Source organism: Bos mutus, chromosome 14 (genome assembly GCF_027580195.1).
Source record: "Bos mutus isolate GX-2022 chromosome 14, NWIPB_WYAK_1.1, whole genome shotgun sequence".
Taxonomy (NCBI): domain Eukaryota; kingdom Metazoa; phylum Chordata; class Mammalia; order Artiodactyla; family Bovidae; genus Bos; species Bos mutus.
Genome location: NC_091630.1, coordinates 50,813,674 through 50,836,368, shown reverse-complemented (window position 1 = coordinate 50,836,368; position 22,695 = coordinate 50,813,674). Strand labels below are relative to the sequence as shown.

Here is a 22,695-nt window from a genome sequence, read left to right as displayed (position 1 = left end):
TCCAGGGAATCTTCCTGGCGCACGAATTGAGCCCACATCTCCTGCGTTGGCAGGCAGATTCTTAACCACTGAGCCCATAGTATCACTAGGGACTTAATAAAAATTCATCTTCCTGGTCTCATCTACAGTGTAGCTGATTTGTTGTTGTTCGGTCACTAAGTCATGTCCAACTCTTTGACCCCACGGACTGCAGCACACCAGGTTTCTCTCTTCTTCACTGTCTCCTGGAGTTTGCTCAAACTTATGTCTGTTGAGTCGGTGATGCCATCCAAGCATCTCATCCTCTGTCTGCCCCTTCTCTCCTGCCCTCAGTCTTTCTCAGCAGTATCTAACTAACCCATAGCGGTTTGGATGCAGTTGGCTTGTGAACCATACGTTGGAAAACACCATATCTTATAGGTTTAGCCCAATTTAATTTTTAAAATATTGTTTTCAGAAATTTAGATTTATGCAGACATTATTTCTTCTAAGTAGAGTTGACAAAAAGATTACTTGGAACAACAGACTGGTTCCAAATAGGAAAAGGAGTACGTCAAGGCTGTATATTGTCACCCTGCTTATTTAACTTATATGCAGAATACATCATGAGAAACGCTGGACTGGAAGAAACACAAGCTGGAATCAAGATTGCCGGGAGAAATATCAATAACCTCAGATATGCAGATGACACCATCCTTATTGCAGAAAGTGAAGAGAAACTAAAAAGCCTGTTGATGAAAGTGAAAGTGGAGAGTGAAAAAGTTGGCTTAAAGCTCAACATTCAGAAAATGAAGATCGTGGCATCTGGTCCCATCACTTCATGGGAAATAGATGGGGAAACAGTGGAAACAGTGTCAGACTTTATTTTTTGGGGCTCCAAAATCACTGCAGACAGTGACTGCAGCCATGAATTTAAAAGACGCTTACTCCTTGGAAGAAAAGTTATGACCAACCTCGATAGCATATTGAAAAGCAGAGACATTACTTTGCCAACAAAGGTCCGTCTAGTCAAGGCTATGGTTTTTCCTGTGGTCATGTATGGATGTGAGAGTTGGACTGTGAAGAAGGCTGAGTGCTGAAGAATTGATGCTTTTGAACTGTGGTGTTGGAGAAGACTCTTGAGAGTCCCTTGGACTGCAAGGAGATCCAACCAGTCCATTCTAAAGGAGATCAGCCCCGGGATTTCTTTGGAAGGAATGATGGTAAAGCTGAAACTCCAGTATTTTGGCCACCTCATGCAAAGAGTTGACTCATTGGAAAAGACTCTGATGCTGGGAGGGATTGGAGGCAGGAGGAGAAGGGGACAATAGAGGATGAGATGGCTGGATGGCATCGCTGACTCGATGGACGTGAGTCTGAGTGAACTCCGGGAGTTGGTGATGGACAGGGAGGCCTGGCGTGCTGCGATTCATGGGGTTGCAAAGAGTTGGACACGACTGAGCGACTGAACTGAACCTAACTGAGTGTACTGCTCTGGTGTATTTATGGTGTGTTTTGGTACACTGTTCAATATATAATCTTCTGCAGATAACGTGAGCCATTTCTGACTGGGGCAAATATACTCTTTGAATTTCTCACCCCCAGGTTTTATGGTTATAGAAATAAGTATTCACAATTTGAATTTGCTGAAATGTTGTTTAAAGGGGAATCTATGAGTCAGATCTATATTTTTGTTCTATTTTCAGTGTTCCAGGAACATAAGGCTAACATCCTTCATTCTTAGGATATATAATTGGATATATATTTTCTCAGCCTTTTAAAATATATCAGTCAAGTGTCATATCACTCACAGTTTTAATTGATAAAGTTTGTTTTTTAGAGCAGTGTTTGGTTTATAGCAGAATTGAATGGAAAGCAGAGAATATTGTAAAATTGATTATTTGAAAATCAAAGTTGTTTTTCACAGTTCTGGTTCTGCCATTTATTACACCTAAAAAAATGCTTCAGTTCAGTTCAGTAGCTCAGTCGTGTCCGACTCTCTGCGACCCCATGAATCGCAGAACGCCAGGCCTCCCTGTTCATCACCAACTCCCAGAGTTCACTCAGACTCACGTCCATCGAGTCAGCGATGCCATCCAGCCATCTCATCTTCTGTCGTCCCCTTCTCCTCCTGCCCCCAATCTCTCCCGGCATCAGAGTCTTTTCCAATGAGTCAACTCTTTGCATGAGGTGGCCAAAGTACTGGAGTTTCAGCTTTAGCATCATTCCTTCCAAAGAACACCCAGGACTGATCTCCTTTAGAATGGACTGGTTGGATCTCCTTGCAGTCCAAGGGACTCTCAAGAGTCTTCTCCAACACCACAGTTCAAAAGCATCAATTCTTTGGCGCTCAGCTTTCTTCACAGTCCAACTATCACAGCCATACATGACTACTGCAAAAACCATAGCCTTGACTAGACAGACCTTTGTTGGCAAAGTAATGTCTCTGCTTTTCAATATGCTGTCTAGGTTGGTCATAACTTTCCTTCCAAGGAGTAAGCGTCTTTTAATTTCATGGCTGCAGTTACCATCTGCAGTGATTTTGGAGCCCAGAAAAATGAAGTCTGACACTGTTTCCACCATTTCCCCATCTATTTCCCATGAAGTGATAGGACCAGATACCATGATCTTCATTTTCTGAATGTTGAGCTTTAAGCCAACTTTTTCACCCTCCTCTTTCACTTTCATCAAGAGGCTTTTTAGTTCCTCTTCACTTTCTGCCATAAGGGTGGTGTCATCTGTATATCTGAGGTTATTGATATTTCTCCCAGCAGTCTTGATTCCAGCTTGTGCTTCTTCCAGCCCAGCGTTTCTCATGATGTATTCTGGATATAAGTTAAATAAGCAGGGTGACAATATACAGCCTTAACATACTCCTTTCCCTATTTGGAACCAGTCTGTTGTTCCATGTCCAGTTCTAACTGTTGTTTCCTGACCTGCATATAGGGATATGTAATTTTATGACTGTTTATAGTTTAATTGTGATATATCAGAAAGTTTTAGAGCAGCTTTGTTCTTTTTAATGCATTTTACCCTCAATTTTGAAATTATCATTGCTAGCTGTTATTTTTTAATATATGTAGGCCTAAAATATATTTGTCTACTCTTTTAGTTTTTACTTTTTTGTCTGCATTTTTAATTTTTAGTCTGTATATTTTAATTAGTTGAAATTTGTTTTTTATCCTAATCTGAGTTATAATCTTAATGAGACATTGAATCCATTTATGTTTATCATAGCCAACGTATTTGATCATATTAATTGAATTTCTGACTTTTTTGTTTGTTTTTGTTTCCTTGACAGTTAATTGTTTGTTATGTGGACTATGCTTTCTTTGCTTCATTCTTTGCAGTCCTTTAGAAGGTTTAATTTGTTGCTATACTTCTGCTTGTGGTCACCTAGAGTTTCTTTTTAAATATTGTCTCTCATATATTTCTAATTGTATTAGTCATTAGTGAAAGTAATATTTGATTTTGTACTATGCAGAATGAACAATTTAACATCCACCTTTAGAAATACACATTTATATTTTTACCCAGCCAATCATTATTGCGTTTTTTTGGGAGTATTTGTGTTTCCAGCATTTTGATTTTAATATGAAGTTGGGAGCTATTAGCTTTATTACACCATGATCTGAAACCCTGTTTTCTTCTCTCATGGAGATGCAGAGCTCTGCTCTGACCCTTGATGTTCCTGGTGACAAGGGAATCTAGATTTTAGAGACTGATTTGAGCTGCTTTATATCATTTTCCCAGAAAGGATTTTTGTTTCTTTTTTGTTTTATCCTATTTCTTTTTATTATTAAGACAGTTTTTTACTTTGGCTATATTTTTTTTGTTTTTGCTACTTTCCTGATATCTGGTATGCCATTGCTTTACTTCAGTTTGTTGAATTTTTTAATCCTAATCTGATAGTCATATTCTTTAATAAGGATATGTAAATCCATTTGTTTATCCTAACCAATATACTTGATCTTACCTAGTTTATTTTCTGACTTCTTGGATAGATATGTTTTTTAATGGACGGTAGTTGATTTACAATATTAATATATTGGTTTTGAGTGCACAACATAGTGATCTAATATTTTTATAGATTTTTTGGTAAATATTTTATTAAATTAAAGCAATAGTAGTCCGAACCTCTTTGGTGGTCTTGTTAACTATTAGGGTTGTGTGTGTTTGCATATGTGTATGTATACATGTATATGTGTGTGTATGCACACACAAACATGTTGGGGTATGTGTATATACACATAGACATATGTTGGGGAGTATGTGTGTATATGCATATATATATATATATATATTTCCCGCCCCTCTCCCCACATCAGCACTTGAGACAGCCTTCTCCTGTGGTTCCTGCTCTTCAGAATAAGATTGCAAGCAGACTCCAAAGACCTCCTTCAGTTGACAGCATTATAACTTCCTTTACTCAGGTATATGTTTTTTCTTTTGATTGTTCATCTAAGATTAAGGGGATTGAATGAGATTTTCTTATTCATCCTAATTAGCTAGATTACTTTTTTTCAGATCTGAAACATAGGTAATGTTTACATTAATTTGTCTGTTTCTTCAGTTGTAAATGGTAATACTTATAAATGATTAAACTTTGGTGCCCCGAAGTTTAAATTCTTTTGACAGCTCATAATTTAGGATGTGGCTCTTGTTCAGGTCCCTCAGGAAGGCTTTTTCTTTGATAATATATCTACTAGCTAGTTGTAGTTACACTAATAAAGTCCCTTGTACTTTAGACTGAATTACAATTAAAAGACAGCCAGGAAAATGTTCCAGAAAGGGTTGATCCTTGAGTTGACTCTTGAAGAGTGAGTAGGAATTTGCCAAAAAGAGGATGAGGAAGAGCAACTTCCAGCACATGCAGAATCTTGGAGGGAACTGTAAGCCACGTGGCAGCATGGAGAATACATGGTTTGGTCTGGCCTGATAATGCCTGACCATGAGGTAGGGGAGGTGAAGGTTAGAACATATGCAGGGTGTTGTATGGAGTGCTAGGGGGCTTGACTTCATTCTATAGGATATCAGAGAGGCCAATTACTAGAATAGACAAAGGAATATATTAGAATGTCTTCCTCAACCCCACCCTCTGTGGTTCTGATTTAGTAGGTCTGTGGTCATGTATGGTGTTTATGTAATGTTTTAAGTAGGAAAATGACACGGCTGTGGTTGTCTTGCATAATGTTCTCTCAGGCAGTGGTATGGAGATGCATCATGGAGGTGGAGCAAAACTGTAAAGTTAAGATGCTTTTGCAGAAGCCCAGATGTGATTTTGAGGACCTAAACAGTGGCAGTGACATTAAGAACTGAGAAAGGGTGACAACTTCAAGATGTTTGTGAAACACAGATAGTGGTATATTGACTCTGTGTGGTGGGTCAGAGTCAATGACAACTTTATAGGGTAGGCAGTTGAAAATACAGGTCGTGGCCAAGGAAGGAGCTCTGCACCGGATTTGTAGTTTGCAAACTACTAACATTACTGTCTAAGTAGTATGATTGTCTCATGTGTGTTCAGGGGAAGTAGAGGGCTGAGGATCTAACAGTAGAGAATTATCACCACTTAGAACAAGGAAATAAAGTGTCAATGATAGTAGTTGCTACTGGCCAAGTAAAACAAGGGCTTAAAACGCCCATAGAATGCATTGCTGAGGGATCACTTGGTAGGAGCTGCAAAGGCAGTGGCTTTGAGGTGAGGAGTGAATGGGAATAAGGAAGCAGGTGCCATACTACTGCACATACTTTTTTTTTTTTTTAAAGAATGGCTGTGAAGGAAGGAGAGAATGGATGATAGATAGTGAGTGATGAAGGGTGAGGTTAGTTTTTTAAGCACAGCCTGATAGAAAGGTGGTAGAGAAAGAAGAGTCAGGGATGGAGGAGGTGGGGGTCCCCTGTCAGATACAGAGCACAGGTGAGTGTACTGTCTTTGGCTGGGGCAAGGCCGCTCCCATTGTAGTGGGAAGAAAAAACAGATATAGGTAAGTTTATAGATAGATTGGTTGGGAATCTGGTTCCTCATCTGTTTTTTTTTTTTTTAGTTCCTCTTTTAAAGCTTCTGAGTAGGGAAGACATATACTGACTTTATCTTTGTCTTGATTGTTAAACAGGACAGTTCCATGTCCATGGCACAATCTCCTCCTGTACCTGCCAGGAAAAACCAGCTTCGTGCAGAAGGTAGAGCTGACTATTAAACCTGTAATCTAGACTGTTTCCTTTTTTCTAACTTTTTATTGTTCTGAAAAATAAGAATCACAGAATATTGCAAAATAGTACAGAGAGGTGCTGTGCATCCTCCCCGTAGCTTCCCTCAGTGGTGCAATATCACAACCAGGAAATTGACATTGGCATGCTCTACGGACCTGTGTCTGGTTTCACTTACACTAATTTATGTGTTTTTGTGTGTAGTTCTGTGCATTTTTATCATGTGTAAATTGTGTAACTACCACACAATCAAGGTTACAGAATTGTAACCTTGTGTATCATACACATCCTTCCTTTGTGTATCATGACAAAGGAACTCCATTTTGCTGCTCCTTAATAGGGGAAGGCAGTCTCTCCCTCCCCTCAGGAATGTTTCTAAATGTTTGAAATTCTTGTATTGTCAGAAGTGTGTTTATGGGTTAATGTTATTATTAATGCTTAATAATGTCCATACAATACATCTATATATAAAGCCTTAAAAATAACTTTCCATAAAAATATAACTGAGCATTTAGCTTTATAAGTCAGGTTGTGTTTAGTGTTTAACCTTTTATTCATGTACCTCTCTTATTTTTCACTTATTGATGGGAATTTTCAGAGGAGAAAAAAAATGTAATTATGGAATTATCAGAAATGAGAAAACAGCTTCGTAGTGAAGAGCGACGTCTGCAGGGGCGGTTACTACACATTGATAGTGACGACGACGTTCATATAAGGCAAGTTCTGAATTCCATAGTTTTGTCTGTTCTTGTATTCTTTTCTGTCAGAATCAGGAATCAGAATCTGTCCAGCAATTTTACAGTTCTGGAACAGGATTAATTATCATAAACCCACATCTATTAGAATTTTGCAAGCTTGAAAAAGGTGTTTAGTGGATTATTGGTGAAATTGTAATGATTGAAAATAGCTCTCCACCCCCATCCCCCCAGAAGAAATAAGCTAAATAATTATAGTCTAGTGGAGGGACTCACTTACTCTAGTGGTAAAGAATTGGCCTGCTGATACAGGAGACGCAGGAGACATGGGTTCGATCCTTGGGTCAGGAAGATCCCCTGGAGGAGGAAATGGCAACCCATTCCAGTATTCTTGCCTGGGAAACCCATGCACAGAGGAGCCTGGCAGGCTGTGGTCTGTGGGGTCACAAAGAGTCAGACATGACTAAGCACATTTCACAAGCAACAAGCAAGGGAGGGACTCAGTACAACTAATACAAAATAATGTGTGATTTCTTTAGTCTATTTGTGTTTGTAGTATATGGTATATTTTCTTTCTTTTCTTTTTTTGGTACAAGAGCTCTTTCTTTTAGCTAATATGCTATTTAATTCACATTCTTGAATTTTATGTAGATAAAGTTGCCTTCATAAAATGTTTCATTACAGTTGTGAAATCTATTCACTGTGAAAATATGGGATATTTAATGAATATTGATTTAACCAAATATAAAATATTTAAGTTGAGCGTTTTAATTGTCCCTCTGTACTGCCAGTAATGTATTTATGGCAGTGGTGATGACAGTGGTCGTATTGATAGGAGGAAGAAAGAAAAAAAGAAAGAAGTAGGACTTTCTTACGGCAAACCAAGAGTCTTATCCCTAACCATGACATTTTTAATAGGATTAGACAGTGACAAATCAGTAGTGGGAACAGGCCGTTCTTCAAGCTCTGTCTTTAGGACAGATTGTCTTACTACAGAGAAATCACTGCGTGAAAAATAATTGACTAGTTTAGGACTCAGATGGAGTCAGAAGTTGCTTCATAAGCTAATCTAGGTGATAAGGAATTCCAAGATAGGAAAGTGATAGTTGAAGAAGACATAGACTCAGTTCAGTTCAGTTCATTAGCTCAGTCGTGTCCGACTCTTTGCGACCTCATGAACTGCAGCACACCAGGCCTCCCTGTCCATCACCAACTGCTGGAGTCCACCCAAACCCATGTCCATTGAGTCGGTGATGCCATCTAACCATCTCATCCTCTGTCGTCCCCTTCTCCTCCTGCCCTCAACCTTTCCCAGCATCAGGGTCTTTTCCAATGAGTTAGCTCTTTGCATCAGGTGGCCAAAGTATTGGAGTTTCAGCTTCAACATCAGTCCTTCCAATGAACACCCAGGACTGATCTCCTTTAGGATGGACTGTTGATCTCCTTGCAGTCCAAGGGACTCTCAAGAGTCTTCTCCAACATCACAGTTCAAAAGCATCAACTCTTTGGTGCTCAGCTTTCTTTATAGTCCAATTCTCATATCCATACATAGACATAGACTAGACAATTAATCAACAATCTCCTTACCTCCCCTTTTTGGTCTTAAAACGTCAGGCATAGAAGCTTGGTCCTTGAAGGGAAAATAATAATAGGAGAAAACTTCAGAGATGGAATAACCAAAGACAGTTACTTTTTAAAACTGTTTTTAAAATATTTTCCTTCAACGGTGTATTGTTTCCTGAAATATTTATGTTCCAGCAAAATAGCTTACAGACTATCAAACACTTCCGATCGTTTTTGCCAAAAGGCCTCATAAGTTTTCTAAAGCAATATTCTTCAAACTGTAGGTTGCAGTCTTTTAGTAGCTTGTAAAATCAATGCAAGTGGGTAACTACCACATTTTCTTTGAAGAGTGTTTATCTTAAAAAAAAAAAAAAAGTTTATTTTCGCATAATTTTAGATCACAGGAAAGTTGCAAACATAGTTTCTATAGACCCCTCACCCAGTTCTCCCTGTTTTTAACATCTTACATTCACAGGATGTTTGTCACAACTAAGAAGCTGACATTGGAATATTAACCACAATCTAAATCCCAGACTTTATGGATTTCTCCAGTTCTTCTATCAGTATCTTCTTTCTGTTCCAGGATTTAGTCAGTACAGGGCACCACACTGCATTTAGTTGTCATGTCTCCTAGTCTTCTCTGATCCAGGACAGTTTTTCAATCTTTCCTCGTATTTTTATGACTGTGACAGCCTAGGGAGATATTAGCTGGCTGTCCTATAAAATGTCCCCCAGTCTACATTTGTCTGATGTTTTCTCATGATTAGGCCAGGGTTAAGGGGTTTTGGAAAGAATAACACAGGGTAGCCTTCTCATCACATTGTATCAGGGGGTACAAGATGTGCATATGATGGAACCACTAAGTTTAGCACACTCTGGGAATAAGCTTTATCTCCTGGAGAGGGTGTCATCTATGTATATTTAGAATTCTGTTAGAATTCTTCTATAAGAAAGAATGTTCCTTCTCCTCTCTTTGTTTAGTTATCCAACCATTTACTTATATCACTGTTGTTTCATGTACATTTATTTTGTACTTTTTTGTTATCATCCAGTGTTATTTGTGGTGTTGCTTACTTCCCTGGTGGCTCAGACGGTAAAGCGTCTGCCTACAGTGTCTACACTGCGGGAGACCCGGGTTCAATCCCTGGGTCGGGAAGATCTCCTGGAGAAGGAAATGGCAACCCACTCCAGTACTCTTGCCTGGAAAATTCCATGGACGGTGGAACCTGGTGTTTTTTGAGCACTTTTTTACTCTGTTGCTGCAGGAGGCTCCAGGATCCTCTTGTGTATTCCTTGCCTCTGCCTTGGAATCAGCCATTTCTCTAAGGAGTCCTGGTTCCTCTTGGAGAACTGTGTCTATAAACCAGGCTCTTGGTGGACATAGCTAGATAATATACACATGTATATATACTAAGTCATAAACATCTGTTATTGTTGTGTCTATCAATTTGTATATTATCAATTTGTATATGCATTCAATTATACTGATATTTATGACTGTAGTCCAGGATATGGTAGGATTTTAATGTAGCATGTTAACCTGCATAATTATGCTTCACTTAGATTTTTGTTAGCATTCTCTAGGCGTGTTCTGGCTAAGTAAACAAGGTGAGGAAATGTCAAGATATAGACTGGCTAGGTAATGGAATGTTAACCCAAGGTGGTAATTTTCAACAAAGAATTCTTCTGTAGTCGGTCAACTACTTTGAAGTAATAGGTCAGTATTGGTTTTCTATATTTACTTTCAAGATGTTATAAATGCCTTAACTGTTGCAACTTTCCATATTCCAGACATACATATTCAATTAAATGTAATGGATTATTGACATTTTATTTCTTTTCATTCATAAACTGAAGACTATATGTGCTCTTTTTTGGCAAAACATTATAAGAAAGAGAAACCAGACAGCTTTTCAGTTTTCTCACTTGCAAATCTTGCATAATAATTTCTACCCCATGAGATTCTAGTGAAGAATAAATAGATATATTTATTGGAAAGTACCTTGTAAATTCTGTATGCTAACTTAAGTTAATATATGTTAGAATTGCCATCATTTAGCAAGAATTGGTTAAATATATTTTACTTCGGTGTAGTTTTCACTGTGTATTGTGATCAGAGACATCTTAGTGTTGGTTCTTTATTCCAGTTTTATAAATAGTTTCACAAAAAGAATCTCTTATTAATTAATTCATCATATTATTGAGTTCCTCATATATGTTAGGCATAGATGATGCAGTCAAATGTATAGTAAGTAGCAGAGCTGGTCTTTGAATCTTGATTTCTTTAACCAAAGACTACTGTTTCTACTACATGAACATTTTTAAGGTAAAGCTAATTCGTTCTATTCTTCCAATAAGATACTTTGCTTCTGAGCATTTTGAAAGATTACAGTGACCTTGTAAATTACCTGTTTTAATACAGGGAATTGAAATAACAGCTATTAGAATCAATTTTTATAATACACTGTAGTGAAAGATGCCAGATTTCTTGTATAGGGAGTTAAATGTCAACTCAGATTTTCTTCTCATAAAAATGCCTTTATCATAATGTGTTATTATCTATAGGAAAAGAGAAAGTTCCATGGATGTATTTGATATGGCCAGACATCGATTACAAGCTCCCGTCAGAAGACCGTCACCTAAGAGCTTAGACTCTGCTTCTTCTCAGAATATTCATGACTTTAAGGAGCTGAAAGATAGAGGTAAGAATGCTGCTATTTTAAAGGTAGAGCCAGAGTGTTCTACCCATATTCAAGGGTCTTTAAAGATATTTGTATCCTTTTTCTCAAGTAAAGTTTCATTTATGGTATCTATTTTAAGTGATAATGAATAAAACTTCTGTATTACTCTAGTTCTTCAGTTTACCAGTCTGGTGGGGATAGAGCTTTGGTGTAGTTATTTTCTTTTGCAGGGCATACAGCTCTTAAAGCCACAGGAGTGGATTAGATCAGTGACATAGTGTGAAGAGTGGCACCTGGCATTTAGTGGAGGATGGACAGCAAGATGAGCTTGGGAAAGAGATGAAGAAAAAGTCAGTGATTGGAGGAAAAGCAGGAGAATGTCAGTTCTGAAACTGAGGGAACAGAGTCTGCCAGGGAGGAGGGTTGTGTAAAGTGAATATTGGAAGGTGTCAGTCGCATCAGAGGTCAGCGGTGACCTCAAATAGACCTTTTTTGGTGGAATTATTGGATCAGAAGCCAATTACCTTTGGAATGAGGATTGAATAATTAGGAAGCATGGTGTTGGAGGCAATAAGCATAAGAACCCTTGGAAGAAGCATGGCTTGGAAGGGGGGATCACAGGGTCTGGAACTGGAGGAACTTGTTAGGATACTGATGTGAAAGCTGTTAGAGAATTCAGAGGCTTATAGTATAGAGCAGGGAGGGAATAACCGCTGAAGAGAGCAGAGTGCCTGAGCAGCGGAGGAAATGAAGGATTGTTGAAGGGAGTAAGGAGGAGGAGAGAAAGCTAATTAGGGAAGTTGGCTTGCCAGGGTAACAAAGGCCTGGGAGACTGAAAATGTGTAGGGGAACCAGAATGTGTTATATGTGATTTTTATTCAGAAGCACTCTCAGAGCAGCCTTGGGAGCAGAGGAGGCAGGCTGTTGGATGGTGGTCATATGACCTATACCAGATGAGTTTACTTCTGTTTCTCATTTTAAAAGTAGTATCTATTTTAGAAGTTTTGAAAATTTAGAAAGAGAAGGAAACATCTCTTTACTCAAATCACCTAAATATAAAAATAGTTGATATTTGGTATATTTACTAGTCTTTCTGAGCTTAATTAAAATGAAAAAGATAAAAGCTAGATGTAATTATGTTATTCAGTTTTATTTTCCACTTAGATATACATGTCATCAATTACATATATCATAGTTTTTATGCTATGATTTATTGATTACTTATTATATGCCAGACATTCTATTAATCCAGTAGGTCTTAGAATTTCGTCAGGGGACTTTTTGAGGTCAAAACTATTTTTATTATAAACTAAGACATTATTTGTCCTTTCAATTTTTATTCTTTGAGAAGTTATATGGCATGTGATAACTTCATTGCTCTGAAGCTGATAGAATGTGTTTTTGTATTTTCATGTTTTCAAAGTTTCTTAGTTTTAATTTCTAATGTGATGTGTGGGACAGTGGTGAATAAAAGCTCTTTGGGGGTCCTTAACTTTTAAGAAGGTAGGTCTTCAAAACAAAAAGGTTTAAACCATAAAATTGGGAAATTCATTTCCCTGTTATCACAACTAGTCCTCATTCGTCATATGACTTAGTTGTTAATGTCTCTTGTTTTTACGGAGAGGAAACAGTCTGGAAGTGGGGAAGTCAGGTGAAGCCAAGTCCATGTGTCCAGAGCCTCTTCTGTTAACTTTGCTTTTAGTCATTTTCTACTCTTAGATATTCAGCATGTTCCCATTTTCCACTGTTGTTATGGAATAAGGTCTGGCTGGCTGCTTGTTGCTTAAAAAAGTCAATGCTTGTAAAAGTTGGTAGGAAGGAAAGTTGTTTTCGATCAGAATGCTGACAATCTAGGGAGATGGTAGACTCATTGTCCCCCTCAAAACCATCTCCGAAGATTCTGATGGACCATGAAAGTTCTTAAGTGGAAGAAGGGAAGTAATCTCAGTTAATCAGTGAGATGGGGGTCAGAGTCTTCGCCGTCCCCCAATCTGTGCAGGCTTGTGGACTCCTCCTGATCTTTCTTTAGGTGCTCTCTGATTCACACGGTTTGTTTAGGAGATTACTGAAGGGGAAGCTAGGGAAGAGATATGGTCATCTGTTAATCACCTGTTCCTCATTTCTACATATGGAAAGAGTCAACAAATTAGGCAGGGTATTGCGTGATCAAAAGATTTGAAGTAGTTGAAAAGTTTACTGTAAAAAAAAAAATCAAAAACAAAAAAATGTATTGTTTTTACAGAATAAATTTATTGGAATGTGTACTGGGAGTAAGAGTTGAGGTTGTAAACAACTAAGTTAGTGTAATTTGGCTTCATATATGTAATGTGAGGTATTAATGTAATTCATATATTAAAGCAAAAATTGTTAACAGCAAAAAAAAAAAAAAAAAAGATTTGAAAGGTGTGCTAGGGCTTGAGGTAAGTAGAACTTGGGGTGCCTGGTTTAAGGTTAGTGACAAGACAAAGGGACCACCTGCAGAGAATTCTTTCCTGCCAAAAGCTGCTTACAAACCCCCACTTGTCAGAACATCTTTCCGTTTCTGTGGGATCACATGTGAAGGTCCCTTTTCTGTAACTTCATGCTGACACAGGATGCTGTATTAGAGATGTTGACATGCTCTGTAGCATCTCTCTGCTGGCAGTCGTAGTTGCCCATTTACATATATGGGCAGAACAAGCTACAACTACTTTGATGCCCACGAAGATATTGATTAGTATGAGCAAAAGCGTTAATCCCATTCTCTTGAGGCCAGTTCTTGGAATTGTCCTAGCCATAAATTCAGTACTGCTCAAAATGGAGCAGTTTATGTTGTGGTTGCAGAACAGTCATCATGCACTTTCCCTCTGGTGAGAATTAAAAGTATCTGTAGAACAACTCAGGAATTGCAGCAGACACAAATCTGGAACTTTGTTGTCCTAATCATTAGCTGCTTGAACCTGCTTTTTGGTGACTCATGGAGGCCTGGGAGATTTCAGCCTTTCTATAAAAGGGGATGGAGGTTGGGGCACAGGATTCTGCTTGATTCTACTATGGGTCAAAAGACTTTTTAAATGTGTGAATTATATCTTTATTCTCAAGATTTAAAAATTAAGGTTTAACATGTTCATTCTGATCAGTGATGTTCTTGAACTTGTGCCATAGGTGAATTCTTAGACTGTCATTTCCTCCAGAAATGACATCCCTCTTAAAGCTCCAGCCAGCCTGTAAAATTGTTTTGTTTTTTGGCATGATATTTACACATATTAATTGGCCAATAACATTATGTTTTCGTTTTTCCAGTACATTTGAGGGCTCAGCTGTGATTCAGTGTCTGGTAGCTGCCAGAGTCACAGCCATCTGACTGACTGATGGCTTGGATGCTCCTGCACATGGTTGCAGGCTCTGGGTAGTGTCTTGGGGAAGTGGAGAGTTGGGATGGAGTATGTGGCAGTAAGATGCTGCTTGTTCTGGGGCTCCCTTAATGTTGAGTTTGTGAAAACGTATTTATTTAAAGAATATTAATTTCATGTTCATTAGTTGTATGATGATGTGCTTTGACTTTGCTGATGTCTCATTATTTATATTGTTTCTTGATTTTGAATTTAGGTTATTCATATGTTATCTATAGTGAAGTTTTATAAAATCTCATTTGGAAACAAGATTTAACTTGGTTATATAACTTATTTTTGTACCAGATTCAGAAACGCGAGCTGATCTGAAATCTATGTACCCAGATGATCCAAGAGATAATGACACCTTGGAGATAGAACAACAAGCCTTGCTAAGAGAGCAGCAGAAGAGACTGAATAAACTAAAAATGCAGGAAGGTGCTAAAGGCAAAAAATAATCATTGCTATTTCAGATCACTTCAGTGGGTTGTTTTTCTGTCGGCTTTCTTTCTCCATCTCTAATATTGATTTCAGTCCAAGGCAAGCTGCCTCCACTGGCAGCCCCATGCTCACATGCCCCTTTGGTCTGTAGTCCCAGAAAAGAGTAAGTTCCAGAGAGGGCTCTGATTGGCTGTCCATGCATGAGAGGAGTCCATCCATTCACTGTAGCCAGAAGGGTTGAGTTCCTTGATGAGGCCAGGAGACATCTGAACCAGGGGAAAGAATGCCTGGCATACACACCAGTGTCCTGGGGGACATTTCTACCGTGTGTGTCTGTGGGTTTTGACAGAGCATAAAATCTTTATGAATAAGCTCCATACTGGGCTATAAGTATGCTGCTGCTAAGTCACTTCAGTTGTGTCCGACTCTGTGCAGCCCACCAGGCTCCCCCGTCCCTGGGATTCTCCAGGCAAGAACACTGGAGTGGGTTGCCATTTCCTTCTCCAATGCATGAAAGTGAAAAGTGAAAGTGAAGTCGCTCAGTCGTGTCCGACTCTATGCAACCCCATAGACAGCAGCCTACCAGGCTCCTCTGTCCATGGGATTTTCCAGGCAAGAGTACTGGAGTGGGGTGCCATTGCCTTCTCTGGGGCTATAAGTATATCTCTGTGTAATTAGCTAATCAGCAGATAACTTACTGAGTGCCTACTATGAGCGTGGGTACTGCCCATATCCAGGGAATATGGGGATGAATGAAATACGCTGCTGCTCTCAAGGAATTTATACTCTATTGGAAGAGTTAGATGCTAAGTAAGTGTAAGTGTGATGAATGTTGCAAAGGAGAAATCTAGGGTCCCTTGGGAGTGTGTAACTGGAGGTCGGGTGGGCAGCCAGGGGTGGAGTGGAGCTAGTGGCCTCAGAACATCGATGGGTCCTGCATGACCCTCGCAATATCTCACCAGTTTTGCCTGCCTTCAGGCCATGGAGTGCAGCCATGGAAAATGAGTCATAAAATACAACAGTTAAGCAACAAGAATAGAAGGAGACAGTCCTACCAGTTATTTTTAGGAAAATTAAAAACCCTACTTAGCAGGCTTGTCTGACCAGCAGAATCTGAGGAGCCTGTTTTGACCACATGAGAGGATCACAGGAGTAAGTTGTGTACCATGTCAGGCCCAGATCACAGGGCAAGACTTCAGTGGAGGGGATAGGGCATGTCCTCCCTCCATCTGTACAGAATTTTTAACAGTGGTCTTATTGATCACCCTCCGATAAAAGAGTAACCCAAAGATAAATAGTAGGCATTTCATCAGGAGAGAAGCAATTGCAGTCTTCAATCGTTACACCCATTTTGGTGGAACTTTCCCTTAGGTGACCTAGCTGATGATCTGATCTGGTGTGATATTGGCAACTGGGGGACTGCTTATGGGCTAATCTCAGCCTATGTGGATATAGGTCCATTTTGGCATGGAGGGTATACACCCTCTATGGCAACCACCCCAGTTTCTACCAAACACTGTGATGACTGAATTCATAAGAATATGATTGAATTCACAACAATCAAAAACATAGCTATAAAGGAATACAGGCTACCAATAGTAGTGTATTTATTCCCAAAGGCAATAGCTAAAAGGCTAAAATGCGCTATTCAGAGGAACACATCGAACCCTGGTCATATCAGAGAGGCCTTTGGGATAGCTGATCCAAAATTCTTCACCCCTGAAACCAGGCTCTTGGAGTTGAATTCATTTCCTTCAATTCCACATAAGGGAGTTGTTTAACTCTTCTCAACAATTTTCTACACAGATTGCAGAAATACGAGAAGAGATGGTTATGTTTCTATAGGCATCAGTTTTAAATTCACAGTGATTTTACTTTTATTTATTTATTAAATGTGAATGGAAGAATTTTATGCAGCTGGAATGAATTGGATGCTGAGTTATATTTATTGATAAACAAGTAGTATCTTTAAAATATTCTGAAATGTGATCATTGAAAAGTAACTTCCAGTAAGGAATTAATTACAAAAGATGCTCTAAAATTTACTTGTAAAGTATTTTCTAACCTTTTATCTCGTTTTTACCCCTCATTGACTACAGTTGACTTGGATGCTGTCCCAAGCACTAAAGTACGGGACCACAGAATGGTAAGAAAACAGTTATAATTTTTCAAGCTAGTTTTTGAGTGATAGAAGATTTTAGGAACATGGTAAGGGAGTATTCCAATTTTGAATTCTTCAGAAATACTGAGTTAAAAAAGAATTTAAATCTTGTCCCATCAGTGTTATGGGTAGCCAAAGTCTAATATGTAGAGAAAGCATAGTGTAATGAATAGGACTGACCAAGAATAGGACTCTAGGGCTAGGCTGTTCAAGTTAGTATGTTGTTAGCTGTGTGACTTTAGGCAAGGTACTTAATGTTTTATTTAATCTTTTTTTGCCTCAGTTTCCTAGTCTGTAAAATGGGATGATAGTACTTATCTCTGAGGGTGGCTGTAAGATTAAAATCAACCAATATCTGCAAGCACATAAGGATAGGCCTATAAATGTTTAGTATTAACTGGATAAAAAAATGGCTCAAAGGCTATTGTGAGGATTAAATGAGATAAAACATTAAAAACCCTATGGGCCTGTCCCATAATGAATGCGATCAGTTTTAGTGCAGTCAGTAGTGGTGGGAGTAAGAGTCTGTAATTCATGCAGTGGTGAGACCTGTAAAGGGCATAACTTATCCTAAGAAAGGGACATCTGTGTGAAGACTAAAGAGGGAGGGGACCAGCCATTTTAGTTCAGCAGATATTTGTGGAATACTTACTGTAGACCAGATAATATTGTATGTGCCCGCAGGCACAGGAATGAACAAAAATCTTTGCCCTCAGAGGGATTACTTTCACTCAGTTGTGTCCAACTCTTTGCAACTCCGTGGACTGTACTGTCCATGGAATTCTCCAGGTCAGAATACTGGAGTGAGTAGCTTTTTCTTTCTCCAGGGGATATTCCCAAGCTAGGGATTGAACCCAGGTCTCCTGCATTGCAGGCAGATTCTTTACCAGATGAGCCACAAGAGAAGCCAAGAAACAAGGAGAAATTATAAAATATTTAGTTGGTAGGTCTAAGATGCCCACCAGACAGACAGTTGGGAGGTGGCAAATAGATGGCTAAGAGGAAAAGTTTGGGGGAAGATTGAGGTTGGAAATAAATTTAATCTTCCCCACACTAATAATACAGGTAATATTATCTCCATTTTCAGATTTTAAAAATAAGGCTCAGCTAGAGTATGAAACAGGCTGAACAGTATGAAAAGGCAAAATGATAGGATACTGAAAGAGGAACTCCCCAGGTCAGTAGGTGCCCAGTATGCTACTGGATATCAGTGGAGAAAAAGCTCCAGAAAGAAAGAAGGGATGGAGCCAAAGCAAAAACAATACCCAGCTGTGGATGTGACTGGTGATAGAAGCAAGGTCTGATGCTTTAAAGAGCAATATTGCATAGGAACCTGGAATGTCAGGTCCATGAATCAAGGCAAATTGGAAGTGGTCAAACAAGAGATGGCAAGAGTGAATGTCGACATTCTAGGAATCAGTGAACCAAAATGGATTGGAATGGGTGAATTTAACTCAGATGACCATTATATCTACTACTGTGGGCAGGAATCCCTCAGAAGAAATGGAGTAGCCATCACGGTCAACAAAAGAGTCTGAAATACAGTACTTGGATGCAATCTCAAAAATGACAGAATGAACTCTGTTCGTTTCCAAGGCAAACCATTCAATATCACAGTAATCCAAGTCTATGCCCCAACCAGTAACGCTGAAGAAGCAGAAGTTGAATGGTTCTATGAAGACCTACAAGACCTTTTAGAACTAACACCCAAAAAAGATGTCCTTTTCATTATAGGGGACTGGAATGCAAAAGTAGGAAGTCAAGAAGCACCTGAAGTAACAGGCAAATTTGGCCTTGGATACGGAATGAAGCAGGGCAAAGACTAATAGAGTTTTGCCAAGAAAATGCACTGGTCATAACAAACACCCTCTTCCAACAACACAAGAGAAGACTGGACACATGGACATCACCAGATGGTCAACACGAAATCAGATTGATTATATTCTTTGAGGCCAAAGATGGAGAAGCTCTATACAGTCAACAAAAACAAGACCAGGAGCTGACTGTGGCTCAGATCATGAACTCCTTATTACCAAATTCAGACTTAAATTGAAGAAAGTAGGGGAAACCCCTATACCATTCAGGTATGACCTAAATCAAATCCCTTATGATTATACAGTGGAAGTGAGAAATAGATTTAAGGGCCTAGATCTGATAGATAGAGTACCTGATGAACTATGGAATGAGGTTCGTGACATTGTACAGGAGACAGGGATCAAGACCATCCCCATGGAAAAGAAATGCGAAAAAGCAAAATCGCTGTCTGGAGAGGCCTTACAAATAGCTGTGAAAAGAAGAGAAGCGAAAAGCAAAGGAGAAAAGGAAAGATATAAACATCTGAATGCAGAGTTCCAAAGAATAGCAACAAGAGATAAGAAAGCCTTCCTCAGCGATCAATGCAAAGAAATAGAGGAAAGCAACAGAATGGGAAAGACTAGAGATCTCTTCAAAAAAATTAGAGATACCAAGGGAACAGTTCATGCAAAGATGGGCTCGATAAAGGACAGAAATGGTATGGACCTAACAGAAGCAGAAGATATTAAGAAGAGGTGGCAAGAATACACAGAAGAACTGTACAAAAAAGATCTTCACGACCCAGATAATCATGATGATGTGATCACTCACCTAGAGCCAGACATCCTGGAATGTGAAGTCAAGTGGGCCTTAGAAAGCATCACTACAAACAAAGCTAGTGGAGGTGATGGAATTCCAATTGAGCTATATCAAATCCTGAAAGATGATGCTATGAAAGTGCTGCCCTCAATATGCCAGCACATTTGGGAAACTCAGCAGTGGCCACAGGACTGGAAAAGGGCAATTTTCATTCCAATCCCAAAGAAAGGCAATGCCAAAGAATGCTCAAACTACTGCACAATTGCACTCGTCTCACATGCTAGTAAAGTAATGCTTAAAATTCTCCAAGCCAGGCTTCAGCAATATGTGAACCATGAACTTCCTGATGTTCAAGCTGGTTTTAGAAAAGGCAGAGGAACCAGAGATCAAATTGCCAACATTGGCTGGATCATGGAAAAAGCAAGAGAGTTCCAGAAAAACATCTATTTCTGCTTTATTAACTATGCCAAAGCCTTTGACTGTGTGGATCACGATAAACTGTGGAAAATTCTGAAAGAGATGGGAATACCAGGGACCACCTGACCTGCCTCTTGAGAAACCTGTATGCAGGTCAGGAATAAGTTAGAACTGGACATGGAACAATAGACTGGTTCCGAATAGGAAAAGGAGTACATCAAGGCTGTATATTGTCACCCTGCTTATTTAACTTCTATGCAGAATACATCATGAGAAATCTGGACTGGAAGAAACACAAGCTGGAATCAAGATTTCCAGGAGAAATATCAATAACCTCAGATATGCAGATGACACCACCCTTCTGGCAGAAAGTGAAGAGGAACTAAAAAGCCTCTTGATGAAAGTGAAAGTGGAGAGTGAAAAAGTTGGCTTTAAAGCTCAACGTTCAGAAAATGAAGATCATGGCATCTGGTCCCATCACCTCATGGGAAATAGATGGGGAAACGGTGGAAACAGTGTCGGGCTTTATTTTTTGGGGCTCCAAAATCACTGCAAACGGTGACTGCAACCATGAAATTAAAAGATGCTTACTTCTTGGAAGGGAAGTTATGTCCAACCTAGATAGCATATTCAACAGCAGGCATTACTTTGCCAACAAAGGTCCGTCTAGTCAAGGCTATGGTTTTTCCAGTGGTCATGTATGGATGTGAGAGTTGGACTGTGAAGAAGGCTGAGCGCCGAAGAATGGGTGCTTTTGAAGTGTGGTGTTGGAGAAGACTCTTGAGAGTCCCTTGGACTGCAAGGAGATCCAACCAGTCCATTCTGAAGGAGATCAGCCCTGGGATTTCTTTGGAAGGAATAATGCTAAAGCTGAAACTCCAGTACTTTGGCCACCTCATGCGAAGAGTTGACTCATTGGAAAAGACTCTGATGCTGGGAGGGATTGGGGGCAGGAGGAGAAGGGGACGACAGAGGATGAGATGGTTGGATGGCATCGCTGACTCGATGGACGTGAGTCTGAGTGAACTCCGGGAGTTGGTGATGGACAGGGAGGCCTGGCGTGCTGCGATTCATGGGGTCGCGAAGAGTCGGACACAACTGAGCGACTGAACTGAACTGAGGCTGCTGTTTGCTCAGTGTTACCAGTTGGTGCTGGTTTTGAACTGATAGTGGTGGTAACAGCCTCACAGCAGCAAGTCTGTACCCATACTACCTGCGAGGTACTTGGTGTGTATTTGCTCTGAAGTTCAAAACAAGGTCTGCCTACCCCCATTTTACTTAAGAGGAGACTCAGGCCACGATCACACAGCCAGTGAGCAGTAAAGTCCATGTCTGGACGCCGGCTGAACTCCAGAGCCCTTCCCTGTCCCACGTTACCTGAGATGTATGGACATCTTTTCTGAACACGCTGTAGGTTTCTCTGTATATGGCAACCACATTTCTCAGTGAAAAGGCATTGAAATGTAACCACTGGGATTTTAGTTAAAATGCTGATTAATAACACTTTTTGCTGCATAGAAACTGAGCATGAACCAACAATTTAACATGGCCATTAGAAAAGAAAAGCTAATAGATTTGGGGCTCACCTTTCTAGAGACTGGATTATATGGAAACTCAAGGTGAGACTGGGGAAGATTGTCGTGGAGAAGGTTGGGCTGAGGTGGTCACTCTTTCCAGTGTGGGAGGGACTGTGAAACAGAAGAGAGGCTGGACAGTATGCACAGTGTTAAGGAGAGCTGCTGGTTCAGACCATTTGGTAATTTGAGAAGCTATTATCACCATTACTGTCGTTCTTGAAGGCAGAAGTAGAATCCTTAGGTTTAAAGGTAAAAGAATTCAGTTCAGTATATGGAAGACCTCAGTGAAAGATAATAACTTTCTGGTAACCAATACTATGTCTCATTGCGTGCACTTCCTTAGAGGTTAGTGGACAGCTTTTCACTGGAGTGTTCTAGCACATCCTAGAAATCTGGTAGGGAAGTGCAGGGAGGGGTGTGGGGTGACTTTAGATTTCTTCCAGTGTGTAAGAGGACATTCTCTGTTGTAGGAAATTGACATCTAGAGTTTACCTCTAATTTGAGAGCTCATTACAAGCCCGACCCTAGCATTACCTTCCCTACTCTTATATCCCTGTCTATCTGCTGTCTTTGTGGCACATGCCATCCCATGGGGCTGTCGTTATCTGAGGGCATGCCTCTCCCCATGGGAGCGTGACCCACTCCATAGCATAAACTCCTACTCCTCTTTCTATTTCCAGTTCCTCACATGCAGGAAATACTAAGTGCACTCAGCAGATTTATTCAGAGAATGAATAAATCTTGACAATGATGTAAAGACTTTAGATGTTTAATTTGGTTCATTGCTTCACACTCTATTATATTTTTATCAGCAGTAATGTAACTCTTAAAAGGTCTTTTCCTGTGGTTTCTAGCATTGGAATGTGGTGAAAGAGGGAACCAGCCAGTCCTGCTTCCCCCCATGCACTTTTGCTAGCTTTGGGGAGTGTGGAGACTTGTGCCTCTGTACAGATTTGTTGTTTTTCTACACAGGACTAATAAAAATAGTCATTAATATATGATGTTTCTTTT

General features: G+C 39.6%; 1 protein-coding gene across 7 annotated transcripts in view; it reads left to right on the top strand.

The window, feature by feature from the left end:
* Positions 1-22,695, top strand: part of CSPP1 (centrosome and spindle pole associated protein 1) — a 110,425-nt gene that overhangs the window by 79,832 nt on the left and 7,898 nt on the right. For all 7 annotated transcript variants that reach the window (XM_070382307.1, XM_070382306.1, XM_070382302.1 and 4 more), the window contains 6 exons: positions 4,287-4,391; positions 6,072-6,138; positions 6,764-6,881; positions 10,989-11,125; positions 14,782-14,913; positions 17,016-17,062. In XM_070382307.1, coding sequence (XP_070238408.1) covers positions 4,287-4,391; positions 6,072-6,138; positions 6,764-6,881; positions 10,989-11,125; positions 14,782-14,913; positions 17,016-17,062 — 606 coding nt within the window. The remainder of the gene's footprint in view (positions 1-4,286; positions 4,392-6,071; positions 6,139-6,763; positions 6,882-10,988; positions 11,126-14,781; positions 14,914-17,015; positions 17,063-22,695) is intronic.